The 14,176-nt window shown below is 40.4% G+C and overlaps 1 protein-coding gene across 2 annotated transcripts in view; it reads left to right on the plus strand.

Annotated features, from left to right (window-relative positions):
* Positions 1-380: 380 nt before the first annotated feature.
* Positions 381-14,176, plus strand: part of KDM3A (lysine demethylase 3A) — a 53,082-nt gene continuing 39,286 nt past the window's right edge. For both annotated transcript variants that reach the window (XM_030311045.1, XM_030311046.1), the window contains exons 1-8: positions 381-471; positions 1,077-1,292; positions 7,844-7,999; positions 9,115-9,225; positions 12,389-12,491; positions 13,190-13,314; positions 13,571-13,643; positions 13,754-13,842. In XM_030311045.1, coding sequence (XP_030166905.1) covers positions 1,107-1,292; positions 7,844-7,999; positions 9,115-9,225; positions 12,389-12,491; positions 13,190-13,314; positions 13,571-13,643; positions 13,754-13,842 — 843 coding nt within the window. In that variant the 5' untranslated portion in view covers positions 381-471; positions 1,077-1,106. The remainder of the gene's footprint in view (positions 472-1,076; positions 1,293-7,843; positions 8,000-9,114; positions 9,226-12,388; positions 12,492-13,189; positions 13,315-13,570; positions 13,644-13,753; positions 13,843-14,176) is intronic.

Raw genomic sequence — 14,176 nt, forward strand, 5'->3', positions numbered from 1 at the left:
ATAGGCACCTACAGCCCTGGGGCTTGTCATTCAGTCTTATCAATGCACCACTGCAATTTTTCTCTGGCCCCTAAAGTTGATAAGCGATTTCGCGGGACTTTTTTGCATCCCGTGGGCAACAAATGGAAAGAATGGCTGTGGCGGAGGGATCTCTCGCTTACGCTCTGTGTACTTTAACCTAATGGGGGTCGTCCGGGAGTCGGAAGGGGGAGGGGAGAGGGAGGAGGCAGCCAAGGAATTGTTTTTTTCTCTCGCCCCGCCTGCGCCAGGCCGGCCAATGGCGGCGGGCTGTTTACCCACGAGCCTCGCCCAGCTCCTCGAACTAGGCCAATGAGCGGCGGCAGCGGCTCCGAGGGGGCGGCTCCGAGAGGCTGTGCGTGTCTTGTGAGAGCTCTTGAACCAAGTCAGAGCTAGAGCTGGGCGGCTGGAAACGGCGGCCGCCGCTGGTGACTCAGGGAGGCAGGAGGCGGGGTAAGAGCGCCGCGGCCTCGGCTGAGGGGAGAGGAGGAAGAAAGATGAAGGCGCGGAGCCCGCGGCCCTGCCGCCCCCGCGCCGCGGCGCACGCCGGGACAACGGACGCCCGGGGGTCCGCGGCCGGGAAAGCGCGGTGTCGGGGCGGGGCGGCGGGGCAAGTGCGGAACCGCGGGCTCGCCCCTCCCGCGGGGCCGCCCGGGGCGGGGACACGGCCGCCCGGGACGGGCCCTTGCTTCGGGCCTTTTCTTCCCCGGGGTGGGGGGGCGAACACTTTAAAATCCGCGTAAGCTGCAAATAATTCTCCCCTCACTCTGTCTGCGTTTAGGTTTAAGGTTTTGGAAAAGCGAAACTTGGGAGAATGAGGGTCACGCGGCGCTTGGGCCCGTGTTTGCGGTGGGGGAGGGATCCGGGGGACGGGGGAGGACGCGGGTGTAGAGACCGGGTGTTGGGGTCTTGCCTGGTACCGGCCGCCGCCGTCTGGGGTCTCGTCTTTTCGAGCGCGGTTAGGCTCCCTCCCTCCGCCCTCGCTTCCCCCGCGTCCTCTCTTCCCGGCCCCCTCCCACCGACAGCCCCCGTTGCATTTTGTTTTTGTATTTTTGCAGGGAGGAGCCCTTCCTGCAGGCGTGGAAACCATGGTGCTCACGCTCGGAGAAAGTTGGCCAGTATTGGTGGGGAAGCGATTCCTCAGTCTGTCCGCCGCCGACGGCAGCGACGGCGGCCACGACAGCTGGGACGTGGAGCGCGTCGCCGAGTGGCCCTGGCTCTCTGGGACCATTCGAGCCGTCTCCCACACCGACGTTACCAAGAAGGATCTGAAGGTAAAACCAGCTCCTGGGCCTCAGCTGTCGGACGTTTTGTAGTTACCTTGGTAACGAGACAGCCAGCGGCCCCACTCCCCTTTTCAGAAAAGGGCGACCAGCAAGTTGGCATCTGATCTGAAGGTGCAGAAGACTAGACCTTGAAAGTCTTTGAAATTGGTCGTGTAGAGCCGAGGTGTGTTTGGCCTTCAGTTGCCCGTGTTTAATGACGGCCTTGGGGTTGCTCAGACATGCTTCGTTATTGCCCGCGCCCGTGCGCTGCTAGGACTGTAGGAGTGTTTCTCCGAAGGGGGAGCATGGGTAATATTGGATTCGTCAGGTAGGTGATGTTAGGAATCATTAGGAATTGAGGGCTAGTGTTTTCGGGTGGATTTTTTGGTCTGCTCCTCTTAATTTCTTCACCCAACTTGCTCAACTTTTAGCCGTGTTGGAAATGAAGTGTGAGTGAAGAGGGAGGAGCTTAGTTCTGTTTGGCATATTAGGGTGGGTACTTGTCCGTATATGGCGGGTCAGAGTGGAAGTGGGTTCCTGGTCCTCTGATGAGTTTGTAGGTAGGTGTGGGCTTTGACCGTATATGGAGGGCGGGGGTGGAGCCACCCCTTATATGGTGTGTTAGAGGAATGGCTTTGAAGCACACTTTGGTGTTCGCGGGGAGGGAGAGAAATGAGAACAAGTGTGGACAGTGACTTTTAATCAGAACGACGCTCAGAATCTTTTTCAGTTAGATCATTTCAAAAAGAGTTGAATTTTGATTATACTCCCTTGTAGAAGTATTGGTGGCAAAGGATTGTCTGGGAACAACCAGTAAAGAAGCCATTCCACCAACAAAGACTCCTTTGTGCAAAAATAACTGGAGAAAGGTCCCTAACAAAGACTCCAAAGTGGTGGCAACTTGAAGGAAGCTTGTTAGAAGAGGAGAGATTTCCACCCTGGGTAGTGGATGTGTTTCAGTATCTTCACTTGGTCATCACTGCTTTTTCTTGAGAACGATGTTCAAATTGGGAAGCAGGTTTTAGCATCAGCAGCTGAATACATGTTGATTTCGGACACACCATTCATTTGATCACTTTAAGGCGACCGTACCTGTGCAAGCCAGTTTTAGTCTGCAGAGGGTTGTTGGATGTGTGGTTCTGTATTTTTAAAGCTTCCAGGGTGCCTTGGCTTCAGGTTGAAATGGATGACTGTTGAGCACTTAGCCACGTGCCAGGCATCATGCTGAACACTTCATAGCCGTGATCTGATTAATCCTTACAGCAGCTCTGTGGGAGTAGGTACTAATATTGCCCCATTTTACAGACAAAAATATCAGGGCTGGGGAAGATTGTCACAGAGGTCCCATAGAAATTGGCATAGCCTGTGTTCTAACCCAGGAAGTTTTGATACCTGAGCCCACCCTCTTTACCATTATGTTCCCTGTGCCACCAAAGGACTCTTTCAGACACTGTGGAGTTTTTTTCTCCTCCTTTTCATTACTCCTAGCAAACTGGGTTTTGCTGTTTATAGAAAGAAAGTAGAGTGGCACAAGCATGGCCAGCCTATTTGCTTTAGGCTAATAACCTTTTTCCATAAAGTGGGCTTTGTGTACCAGATTTCAGTCATAGTTGTTGTGGTTTATTTCACTTGCCAAGTAAAATGTTCTCTAGTGCATTTGTTTTTATCTGATTTGAATGGAAACAAGATTTGATTTAAGTCCTTAGTTTTTTGGCAGATGATGACAGACTAGGTGTTCCCTTCCCCCACAGGACCCAATTATAGACCTGTTGGATTAAGAAGGCAATCCAGGAGGTCATTTTTATGTGTTCTTTTTAATCTCCCACCTTCCTGCCACCCCAAATCTTTGAGGTGGTGGTAATATCTTCATTTTCAGAATGAGAAAGTAGATTGGGGAAAGGAGTCTTGTCCAGATTTGCATAGTTAGCTACTAAATGATGGAGGGAGGATTTGAATCTAGGTTTGGCTGTGTCTTTTCCATTGCACTAAAGTGCCTCACCTGAGGATAAACAGGGATTTTAATTTCAAGAACAGTTTTAACTATATTTGATTTTTGCTTTACCTGCAGACTTCGTAATTCAGCTTTAATGTAAGGTACAAATTCTGTGATTTTTTTTTTTATCTAGTCATAATTCATCATTATGTTCCTTAATTGAGTAGCAGATGGCTTAAGTTTAAGGGCATATTGTATTAGCAAACACAGAATTTCAGAACACTGGAACCAAATTGTGCTGGGGAAATACAGGCAGGAACTAGTAAGTAGCTATGACCATGCTTACACTTGGGCTTAAGGATCCTGGGTTTTGGGGGGGGGGGGGGGGCGGTGGAATGGGACTGGGGGCTAAAATGTATATAAATGAATAAGATTCAAGTAGTATGCAACTGTTTTGGCATCGATAGAAATAGTTTGTCTAGACTGATTTGCTGTTAGTTGAGGATGATAATAGAGCCAAGGCTTGTTAACTTTGTTTCACCTAGAGAGAGACTTTATAACAAAGTCACTTGGGTACATTATGTCTAGTTGTTGATTATATAGAGTCAAAGTGAAGACATAACAAGGAGTAAATATTTAGTATGTGGCACCTAATTGAATCCTCACAAATATCCTAGATGGTAAACCACATTTTTTAGTGTTAGAAATTGAGGCTTGAAGAAGTTAAATAACTTGACCAAGTTTGTCTCTAGATCTTAAACACTAGGCAGTTAATAGAGTGAGATTAAAGCACTTTATTTTGCTATCCTTAGCACTTAGCTCGCTTGGCATGTAATATTTGCTGAAATATTTGAATATATGGAAGGAATCAAAACTATTCTACACTGAAAAGCAGCTTTAGAAATGTGCTAATGGAGTAGTGGCATTCTCTTTCTCTGGAATAACAACAAATCTTTATTAGGTGTGGTTATAAGAACCTCTTTTTATACTACTCTTTCTACAGGTGGCTTTGGGTTTGTTCATTATGCATGTTGGGAATGGCCTCCTTCCCCAACTTGTCTGTCTAGGTCTTTTCCTTCCTTTGAACTTACCTTATCCTTGAGTCTTCTGCTCTTAGTCCTTCAGGATATCCTTAGCAGATGAGTAGTACTTGCCATCTCCATATACTATTTCCTGCTGTTAAACTTTTTTGGCAGTTGGGTGCTTTGACCAGTGTCTAGCCTTTTCATCCTTACATACAGTTGGAATTTGCATGTTGATAGATTCTGCTGCCAGTCAAACCATGTAAAATGAGAAAGTCCTAGCAGTGTAGTAAAATCTGTTTATCCCCCATAATTGAGCGCTAGACTGGGATTTTAAACGCTTATTTATTTATTTTTGAGAGAGAACACCAGCAGGGGAGGAGCAGAGAGAGAAGAAGACACTGAATCTGAAGCAGGCTCCAGGCTCTGAGCTGTCAGTGCAGAGCTGGACACAGGGCTCAAACTCATGAACTGTGAGGTCGTGACCTGAGCCGAAGTCAGACGCTTAACTGACTGAACCACGGAGGCGCCCCTAGACTCTGAGATTTTAGACAAGTATTATATTTAGGTGTAAAAAGACCTAATCAGAAGCGTAATGAAATAATTTTCTAATTTGTGGAGTAGTGAAATAAGTGGTATTCTGCATTGTAGTGCTGGGCATAGAATAGATATGTCAAAACTTGCCTATAAACCATGCCATTCTGTAAGTACCTACCGTTAACTTAGAAATATTTCACTTGGCCTTTCTGATGGTTTTCTTAATCATATACTCAGGTGAGATTAGCTTGATTAGATATAAAGAGATTTTCTGTTGGGGAAAAATTAACTTGAAATAATTAGTTTGAAATAATTAGTTTGAAATAGTCCAGTTTCTGGTCCAGATATTTAATAGACGAATAAGGCACACATTTACAAAATGTCGTAATTAAAAGAAGAGCAAATTTGTTAATGGTTTGTAGTGAGTACTGATAGGCCTCTTTTTGGCTTTTGGAATCAGATAGCGTAAATAACATCTCCTTTGTGGACCAAAAGAACGTGGGGGAATAACAATATAAATAACTAGTTATATCGATAAGTTTTCAGAAGCTTGGTCAAGTCACTTTAGTTCCCCCCGAATTTGAATTTTTATTGGTATGTCTTTTTATATAAATTTTTGCTTAGGAGGCTTTGGTGGTAGAAGGTCCCTTATGTAGAGAACCTCAAGCTTCAAGGCACAAATGAAAGGTATATGTGGTTATGAGAAGAAACTTTTGAAAAAATGTTGAAAAGAGCTCACAACTTACTGGTTTCATTATATTTTAAGTCACCTTTTAAACTAAAGTTAATATGAATTTTTGACCATGTAACCTAACACTCCAAAATCACAAAGTAAGTTATTTTTTAAGGAGCTAAACTTAATTTTTTAATTAGTCAAAAATTAGGAGGGGCCCTGTCTAAATTTTGGGTTAAGGTTGATTGTAAGCTTTATAGGTGGTGGTTGGATAAGAATTGTGATGTTGCTTAAGTTTTGGGAAGCCACTGAATATCTTAATCCTTTCCTTTTTTTTGTCTTTGTTTCTTAGTTTTTTGCTGGATAGATACTGGATAATCATATTTAAGATCTTTCCACCACTACTAAGTGAACTGATACCTTGATAAATTAAGATTTGAATTCCCATGGAGCTTTTAAGGCTACCTAGTCTCCGTGGCAGATGCTTTACATACATTGTCTTAAAAATCTATATTAAAGTTCAGTGATGGGTAGATGTTAGTACTTTCATTTTGAAGCTAGCAAAACCAGTTTCAAAGAGCTTAGATTTTAGTAAGGGTTCTTAACCTGCCAGGCAGGTTAATTGGTTTTCTTTGTAATACTATGTATCTTATTTTATGCAAGTAAAATCATTCTAAGAAAGCTTCAACATAGCCGGGATTCAAACCCAGATTTCTCTGGCGCTGTAGTTTATATATGCTCATTCCTCTTACACATTGATGGGAAAACTCTGCCATCTAAAGCTAGTTTGGGTTTGGAGTTGATGTGATGTGGGGCAGAAAGACTATCCAATTTAGGGGAGCTATCAGAGGACCTGGATTCTGGTGGCTGGGGAGGCAGGAAGATGAGCAGTCTCTGAACAGCTCTGTGAAGGACCATTTGATTGGGTATAGTGATGGATGGGGTGGGTAGAACCAAAGAGAGAGTACACACACAGGGCCTTGGCACATAGTAGGTGTTCACACATTTGGATGTATTCTGTGATAACTGCAAGATTAAAAGTCTGCCATGCCAAGAAGATATGCATCTTCTCAGGAGAAGTTGCCTGGGAAGTTAGGGATGCAGATTTTACTATTGGGGGAGGAGGATAGGATGGATTTTAAATTTCATTGATTTTTAAAGATTGATATTCTAAGGCCATGAAACTGGAGAAGGTTTAGGATTGGGGCTATAGTGGTATACCAGTTGGGAATGTCCTGCCTGCTAAGTGGTTTAGAGTAAACAGAAGGTAAGAGCCCAATTCAGAGAGACATTTATTCATTCAACAAGTATTTGAGTACTGACTGGGGACTGGATACCAGTGAAATACAACAGTTAAGTAAAAACAGATGCAGACTTTGACATATTAGAATTTATGTCAGTCAGCCACAAGTAAATAATTCAAAGTGTGGGTGAGTGTTAGGAAGGAAAAGTATAGGGCTTTGAGTGCAATGAACAAGGGAACTCTCTTCTGAGGGGTGGAGGAGGCTCTTTGAAGGTAAGGTAAGGCTTCTTGGAGGAAAGGATTTTTTTAATCGGGTTCTGACAGATGAATGGAAGTTAACTAAATTTTTTTTTTAATTAAAAGTTGAAAAGGGAGATATGATTATCTGTGAACTTATGAACAGAGTTGGCATGTTTATTAACTAGTTCTTTGAAACCAAAAACGAGAGGCTGCTTTAGTAGGAGAGGGGATTTTAAATCAAATTTAAAAAAGTGATTTTTACACCACATATTGAGGAAGTTTAACTCTGGGGTCAATTTATCAACTATTTGCTTCTATATTTAGCAAAGTAGTCTTTGACTCCAAACTCCCAGTTTATTCAACTGAAAGGGATATTGAGGATATGCTCTCTACTAGGCCTACTGTTAAATCCTGTGAATACCAAAGGGATTGAAAAGCAAGTTGTGGATTATGGTGAATGGGTGGGGGGGCTCATCTTAGGCCCACAAGCAGCGTCAATTTAGAATTACAATGACCTGCAGTAAGTACTTTTTTTAGGGTTTCAAATTTCTTTCTTTTGGTTCTTAAAGTTCTGATGTCTAACATGTGTAAAAACTTTCCACATGGGGGGTTTTTGTTGTATGTATGGGCTTCCTAGAAGTTACTTTGGGGGGCAGAGATTGGCCTCCAAAACCCTTGGCTGCTGCTTCCCAAAGTGATTTGGGAGCTAGAGCTTGATGGTTAGATTAACATGTCGGACTGGTTTATGTGGACTGCGAAGGGAAGTAAGAGTGGGAAAGAAGGACAGCAAACACTCAGATATTCAGATTAAAGATTCAAGTAGAATGATGGCATAATTCAAAGTTGGCATTTTTCGTGTTTATTTTTGTTAATCAAATCTGATTTTTTTTTTTTTTACTTCTGTTTGTCTAGGTGTGCGTAGAGTTTGACGGGGAATCTTGGAGGAAGAGAAGATGGATAGAAGTCTACAGCCTTCTAAGGAGAGCATTTTTAGTAGAACATAACTTGGTTTTGGCTGAACGAAAGTCTCCTGAAATTTCTGAACGAGTTGTTCAGTGGCCTGCAATAGTGAGTAGAACTTGGGCTTATGAGAAGAGGGTATTGGTTATGTGTGAAACAAGGGAAATGGATATGTAGTGCCTATATTTGGCGTCTGGAGAATAATAGTACAGAAACATGACAGTGTAGGGGAGTTAGAAGAGCATCTGGGATCTCCTGTCAGCCCCACTGCGAGGAATTCTGGAAGTCTAGGCCCTTGACTTTCTCAGCTCCATTTCTTCACTTGAAAAATGGGGATGGTCATATGGGTAATGTCTAGGTCAGAAGTCAGAAATCAGCAGTTGTATATGGACATACAGATCTGTTTGGCTTGACCCTCATAGTGTTTTAAGAAAATTTGAATTAGTTGTCTGCTTATGAAATGGGGAAAGTATACCTTAAAATCTGGCTGTTGCCTGGCTCCTGTAGAGAGTTGCCAGTCTTGGCCTCATGATCCCTAAGGTTCTCTCTGAGTCATAATATTCTTTGGCTCTGAAGGTACTGGTAGTCAGTACCATTTCCATATCATAAGTCTGGTGTAGTTGGAATACGAGAGTGATCACAGGGTCTGGAGAAGACAGTTCAGGTTTTGTGAGACATAGGGCTTAATGGTGGAAGGGTCAGATTTAGACAGTTGGAAAGGCCAGGAAGGTGACTGAAAGGCTGACCAGATTGTGAAGAGCCAAGTCTGCTGTGTTAGCAAAGTTAAGATTTTGTCTGTAGGTGAGAACAGCTAGCTACTGGAGGTTTTTGAGTAATGTAGGGTTTTGGTTAAAGTTATATTTTGTCTTTGTATTTTTCCACCCCAGCTATTAAGAATTGGCTAAAAACATGGTTCTGTATCCTCAGAAAAATGTATACACACAATTTTTTGCATAAATTTTAGAGAAGCTGTATATCTTTGGACCCAGACTTCTATGTTAATGAGTCCCAAATGTGTATCTGGTTTAAATGATTGACTTTTGGATAAAAATTATGTGATATTATGGTTGCATAAATAGTCGTTATTGGGATACTGGCAGTAAATAAAAAAAACTTAATGGTTTTATCTCTTTCTGTATGTGTGGAAAATTGCTAGTCCCTATTTTCAGAGTTTTGCTGATAGCAGTTGTGATGCCAAAACATTTTCTTTTGTTTTGCTATAGGTGTACAAGTCTCTGTTGGACAAAGCTGGTTTGGGATCCATAACCTCTATTCGCTTTCTGGGAGATCAACAAAGAGTATTTCTTTCTAAAGACCTCCTGAAGCCTATACAGGTAAAACATAAAAACAATATTAAACTCTCAAGATAGAAATACAGAGTCTTTTAAGACGAGAACTAAAATATTGATGTTGATTGCTCTAATTCGAACACCTATCTAACAGAAAAGGACCCATCCCAGCAGTTAGTTGTTAGACATCATCCCTCAGTGTTAGCCATTCAGTTGGTGCTATCCATTTGGTCTTGGAAGGACAGAGAAACTATGGTTGGAGTGTGTGTGTGTGTGTGCGCGCGCGCGCGTGTGCGCACATGCGCGCATGTGTATGGAAACACCTAGGTGATACAAAAATAATTTTAAAAAGATTGGCTCTCATTCATATATGTGTATATATATATATATATATATATATATATATATATACATGAGTATATATCCATATATGGCAGTTGTTATTTTATGCATCCTGTATTATTTGGGAAGTTGCCTACTTGCTAAAATATATTTGTAACATTCAGATCAGTACTTCGGCACTTTCATGGTCATCAGACATTGGCAGGGTGGCAAAAAATTTGAGTTGCCTGACAAATGTTCCCAACTGAGGTTGAATAAAGTGATGTTCTGCCTTCTTGTTTCATCTCTTATACTGTAAACAAGTATCCTTTCTGAGGTCTAATTAGTGCTGAATTTTTATGCTTTTCTTTTTTTTTTTTTTTGGTGGTTTTACTACACCAACTATAGTGCTGAAGTACTGTCTAGTCTTCCTAAGTGCAAGAAGGCTGTGATGTGTCTTAGGGAAGAAATACATTTGTTAGAGAAGTTTTATTCAGCCATGAGTTATAATGCTGTTGGCTGTGATTTCTAAGTTAATAATGCAGTAACATATTAAATAATGTGTTTTCTAGCACGCACATGTGAGCACACATACACGCACACACACACAAAACAAGGTTATATATATAGGTCGGTTGATGAAATTGTGACCCAGAGGCTCAAAGGAACCTAACGTTATCTTTCCACTAGGAGCAGTGGTTCACTATTCACTATTCCAGTGTTTGTGTGGACTTAATAAACATAATTACAATGAATAATGAGAATTGAGAGCGCATGCATGTGTGTTCTTTCCAACTAGCTTGCAAAACCCCCACCCTTTTCTTCACAACATTTAGGCTCTTGGGTCTTGCTTATATGTGATTATTTTCCTCATGAAAATGTTTGCAGAGAGGGGGAGAGAACATACAGATTATTTCCAGATTACTACCATGGGAATAGAGTTGGTCATGTCATATCATTTGTCTTTTAGAGGTCATTTATGAAACTTAATCCCCTTTATCCACATCCATTTGGTGACCTGACTTGTTTCTGTGAACTGTTGTTAAAAGACAGTTTAGGGTCAATGGTCATTGCCATTGATGTGCCTGTGTTGGAAAACCCAAAGCACGGGCTTTCTCACTAAAGTCTCATTTCTGTATCCTGAAGGTGAGTGAAAACAAGGTCCACATTCTGAACCTTATTTTACAATGATTAAACAACAAAAAAAGGTGCTTTTGCTTAAGTTAATTTCAGATGCAGGTTACCTTCGTGATGTTCAGATAGCCATGTTGATGTTTTATCTGCCTTAAAAGGAAGAATGCCTTGCTCTTAAGGACCAAGGAACATACAGGAGGGGCTTTGGGTATCTTGCTTTACTTAGTGATAGAGTAGTTTTTACTTCTCAGCATTGTTTTCTGGACAGTTGTGTTTTGCATCTTTTGTATATCCAAGCTTTTTAGTCAAAGCAGAACTCATAATTTTGTTTCTTAAGATGGAAAAAGCAAAATCTAGATCAGTAAGTTTTTATTCTCAGGAAGGTGCACCATGGCTATCATTGTGAATATTACTAGTAATATTAATTGAGGTAGATTATGATGTGTGCTCTTGACTTTTACTGGTGATAATAGTGGCCCAAGCTTAGTGCTTCAGGGCATTCTCTTGTAGATGTGGGTAGTTACATCCAGTTGCTACTGTATGAAACTGTGTTGGGAGATGTGATTACTGCAGTAGAATGCTTGCCCTATATAATACACAGAGAACCTGAAAATCATTTGGCATATATAGAAGTTGGAATTGAAACTTAAGGTCTGTTTTTTGGATTGAATTTGACTTATTTATCTGTGGGTAAGAAGACAAAATACCCAGGTTAGTCATCTGGCACTAAAACTTTCCTGGGCAGAGTAGAATTATTCTGCCTTGTTTAAGAGCCATTTGTGACTGTTCCTAGTAATGTGCATTTTATCTCTTAATAAGAATTGGAGCACACATTTACATTTTTTTTTTTTTTTGAAACTGCAGCAGCATGAGGGGAAAAAAAAACAACAACCGTAAATGGTTCATTCTGATAATTAATGTTGAGCTCTTCTGAAGACCCTAGGTTAAGTCTAATGTTATTTGGCTTAAGAAATGCATTTTTCCAGCATGGACTCTCTAAAAGACTAGTTAGTTTTCCCAGTGGGAGGAATGGATGAACTAATTTTGGCCACTGTGTATCCATTTCAGTGTCAGAAAAGTGTGAAGCCCTGATATTAGAAGAGCTTCTGTGCTGTATAGTTTGTGTTCAGCAGGTTATTTGTATTGACATTTTCTGTATACATTTATCATAACTTAGTGTGCACACAAAGCCAGAAGACTGTGGAATAGTGCCCAAAATGGAGCTGCTGCCAAGAATTGAGTGTTTCAAAACTGGCTTGCTGAAAACTTAATGCTATTCATTCAGATTTTGTCTCTCCCATACCTCCCTTTACCATTTGTAAACAAAAATGCATTTGGAATTTTAGTTGGGTTAAATCAATCTGTGTGGTGATTTGTTAAAAACAATTTCAGCAAATTGACTCTACATATCCGTGTGTTTCTATGTGTGTGTCTTTTGCCCCTGGGAAATCCTTGGATTGACCATCTAGTTTATTATATTTTCCGTAGTCAAAGTTGTGTCATACTTAAAATTATGCTTTGAGCCACTCCTTAGTATTTGTCATGCTCTTAGCTTGGGGTGACTTCACTTTAGTCTCCCTATACCTGTGATCATTTGATGGATTCCTACTATTTGACCTTTTCAGTTCATTGGAGTTGCAGTGGTTTGGTGCCATCAAATGGCTACTGACAGTACTTAAACATTAAGCTGATTGAAATATCCACTGGAATTTAACGCTTCTTATTTGTTACCTTAAAATCTTCCATTTTTCAGGATGTAAACAATCTTCGACTTTCCCTTATGGATAATCAGAATGTCAGTAAAGAATTTCAAGCTTTGATTGTGAAACATTTGGATGAAAGCCATCTTTTACAAGGTACATAGATTATCTGTTGATGACAGTTCATGAATTGACAGTTTGTAAGAAGCTACATTTTAGTCCTCATTCATTGAAATTTCTAATTTTTTAGTAATTGCTTTCTTCATCAACTAGATGATTGAAGGACTTTATATATCCAAAAGCCTCTGAAATTTGGAAAGCTCAGGGCTTATGTGAAAACTAGTAAAGTAGGTATTAAAAAAGCTCAGGTGTATTTTGACATGGAATTTGATATGTTTGAAATTTCAGTCTTACAAAATTGATGAAACATGAATGTGGTAATCCTGATCTTCCCATATACTGTTACTGAGTTTCCTGGTCAATTTTACAGTTTTTTAAGTTCTGTTTAGGCAGTTCTGTTGGGGTTCCTGAATTTGGATCCCCTAAAACTCTGCACAGGAAAGTAAGTTTGGGTTCAGTGAGTTACCTGGATTCTGCTTGGTCTCATACAAATGGTAGAATAAATATATTGCCACTTTTAGGTAAATTAATAGGAAAATGGAATAAAAAGTTTAAAATAAAATTAAAAATTTCTCCTAGCTTTTCTGAAATGTCTGTCTTCTCGTGTTTATAGCAGTATCTTTTACTGTTTATTTTTGTCTACTGCTTTTTTTAAAGACTTGAGAAAAGATTATCTTGGATGTTGGTGTGTTGGGAGATAATGCAGATTGCTCTAAGGATTTTTTTTTTTTAAGGTGACAAAAACTTAGTTGGTTCAGAAGTAAAAATTTATAGCTTGGACCCATCGACTCAGTGGTTTTCTGCAACAATTGTAAACGGAAACCCAGCATCAAAAACTCTGCAAGTCAACTGTGAGGAGGTAAAAGAGGATGCTAATTGCATGTAAGATAACCTGACAGAGAAAGATAATTCTAAAAAAGAATTATAATATCTTATAGGAGTTAAATAGTTTTATTATCTTTGTATCAAAATATTAGAGTAGAAAGAGAAATATCATGATTGTTTTTAAAAGAAATTATTTGTAAGAAGCTCTTCTTGTGTGTTAACAGAACTAATTTCTGGTATGTTTCTGAGCGTTTTTAAGTTCCAGTATCTTTGTTTTATTTATTTTTAAGATTCCAGCACTGAAAATTGTTGATCCATCACTGATTCATGTTGAAGTTGTGCATGATAACTTTGGGACATGTGGTAAGATACTGTTTGATTAAAGCCTTTATTCTCCTTCTGACATTTCCTCTTTCTCCTTTCCATGTTAAAAGAAACAGGGAAGCCAACTTACTTATTTTTAAATATTTTAGGTAATTCCACAAAAATTGGAGCCGTAAAACGCAAGTCTTCTGAGAATAATGGAAGCCTAGTTTCCAAACAAGCAAAATCTTGCTCTGAGGTAACCTTATGTTTGTCACTTGTGTCAAAGTTTCCTGAACTCTAATGGTGCGTGGCCAGTTTGTTTGGTGGTTATAAAGCTTTCTTCTGTGCTGTTCTGCACTGTGTTGTCTGCTCTTCTTTGCTGGTTCCAGATCTTGGCCATAATTTCTACACTCAAGCAGATGGAGATAATATAAGTTTCTGGTTAACTATTTTTTGTGTAAAACGTGTATTATTTTTTGATATTTGCTGAAAATGCTCAATAGATTTGACAGTTTTCATCCATAAGGAGTGTTTTTGAGGGTAAGCTGAGTTGTGTGTATCAAATTGGAAGAAGGCCTGGCACGAGAGAA

Source organism: Lynx canadensis, chromosome A3, assembly GCF_007474595.2.
Source record: "Lynx canadensis isolate LIC74 chromosome A3, mLynCan4.pri.v2, whole genome shotgun sequence".
In the NCBI taxonomy this organism is placed as follows: Eukaryota; Metazoa; Chordata; class Mammalia; order Carnivora; family Felidae; genus Lynx; species Lynx canadensis.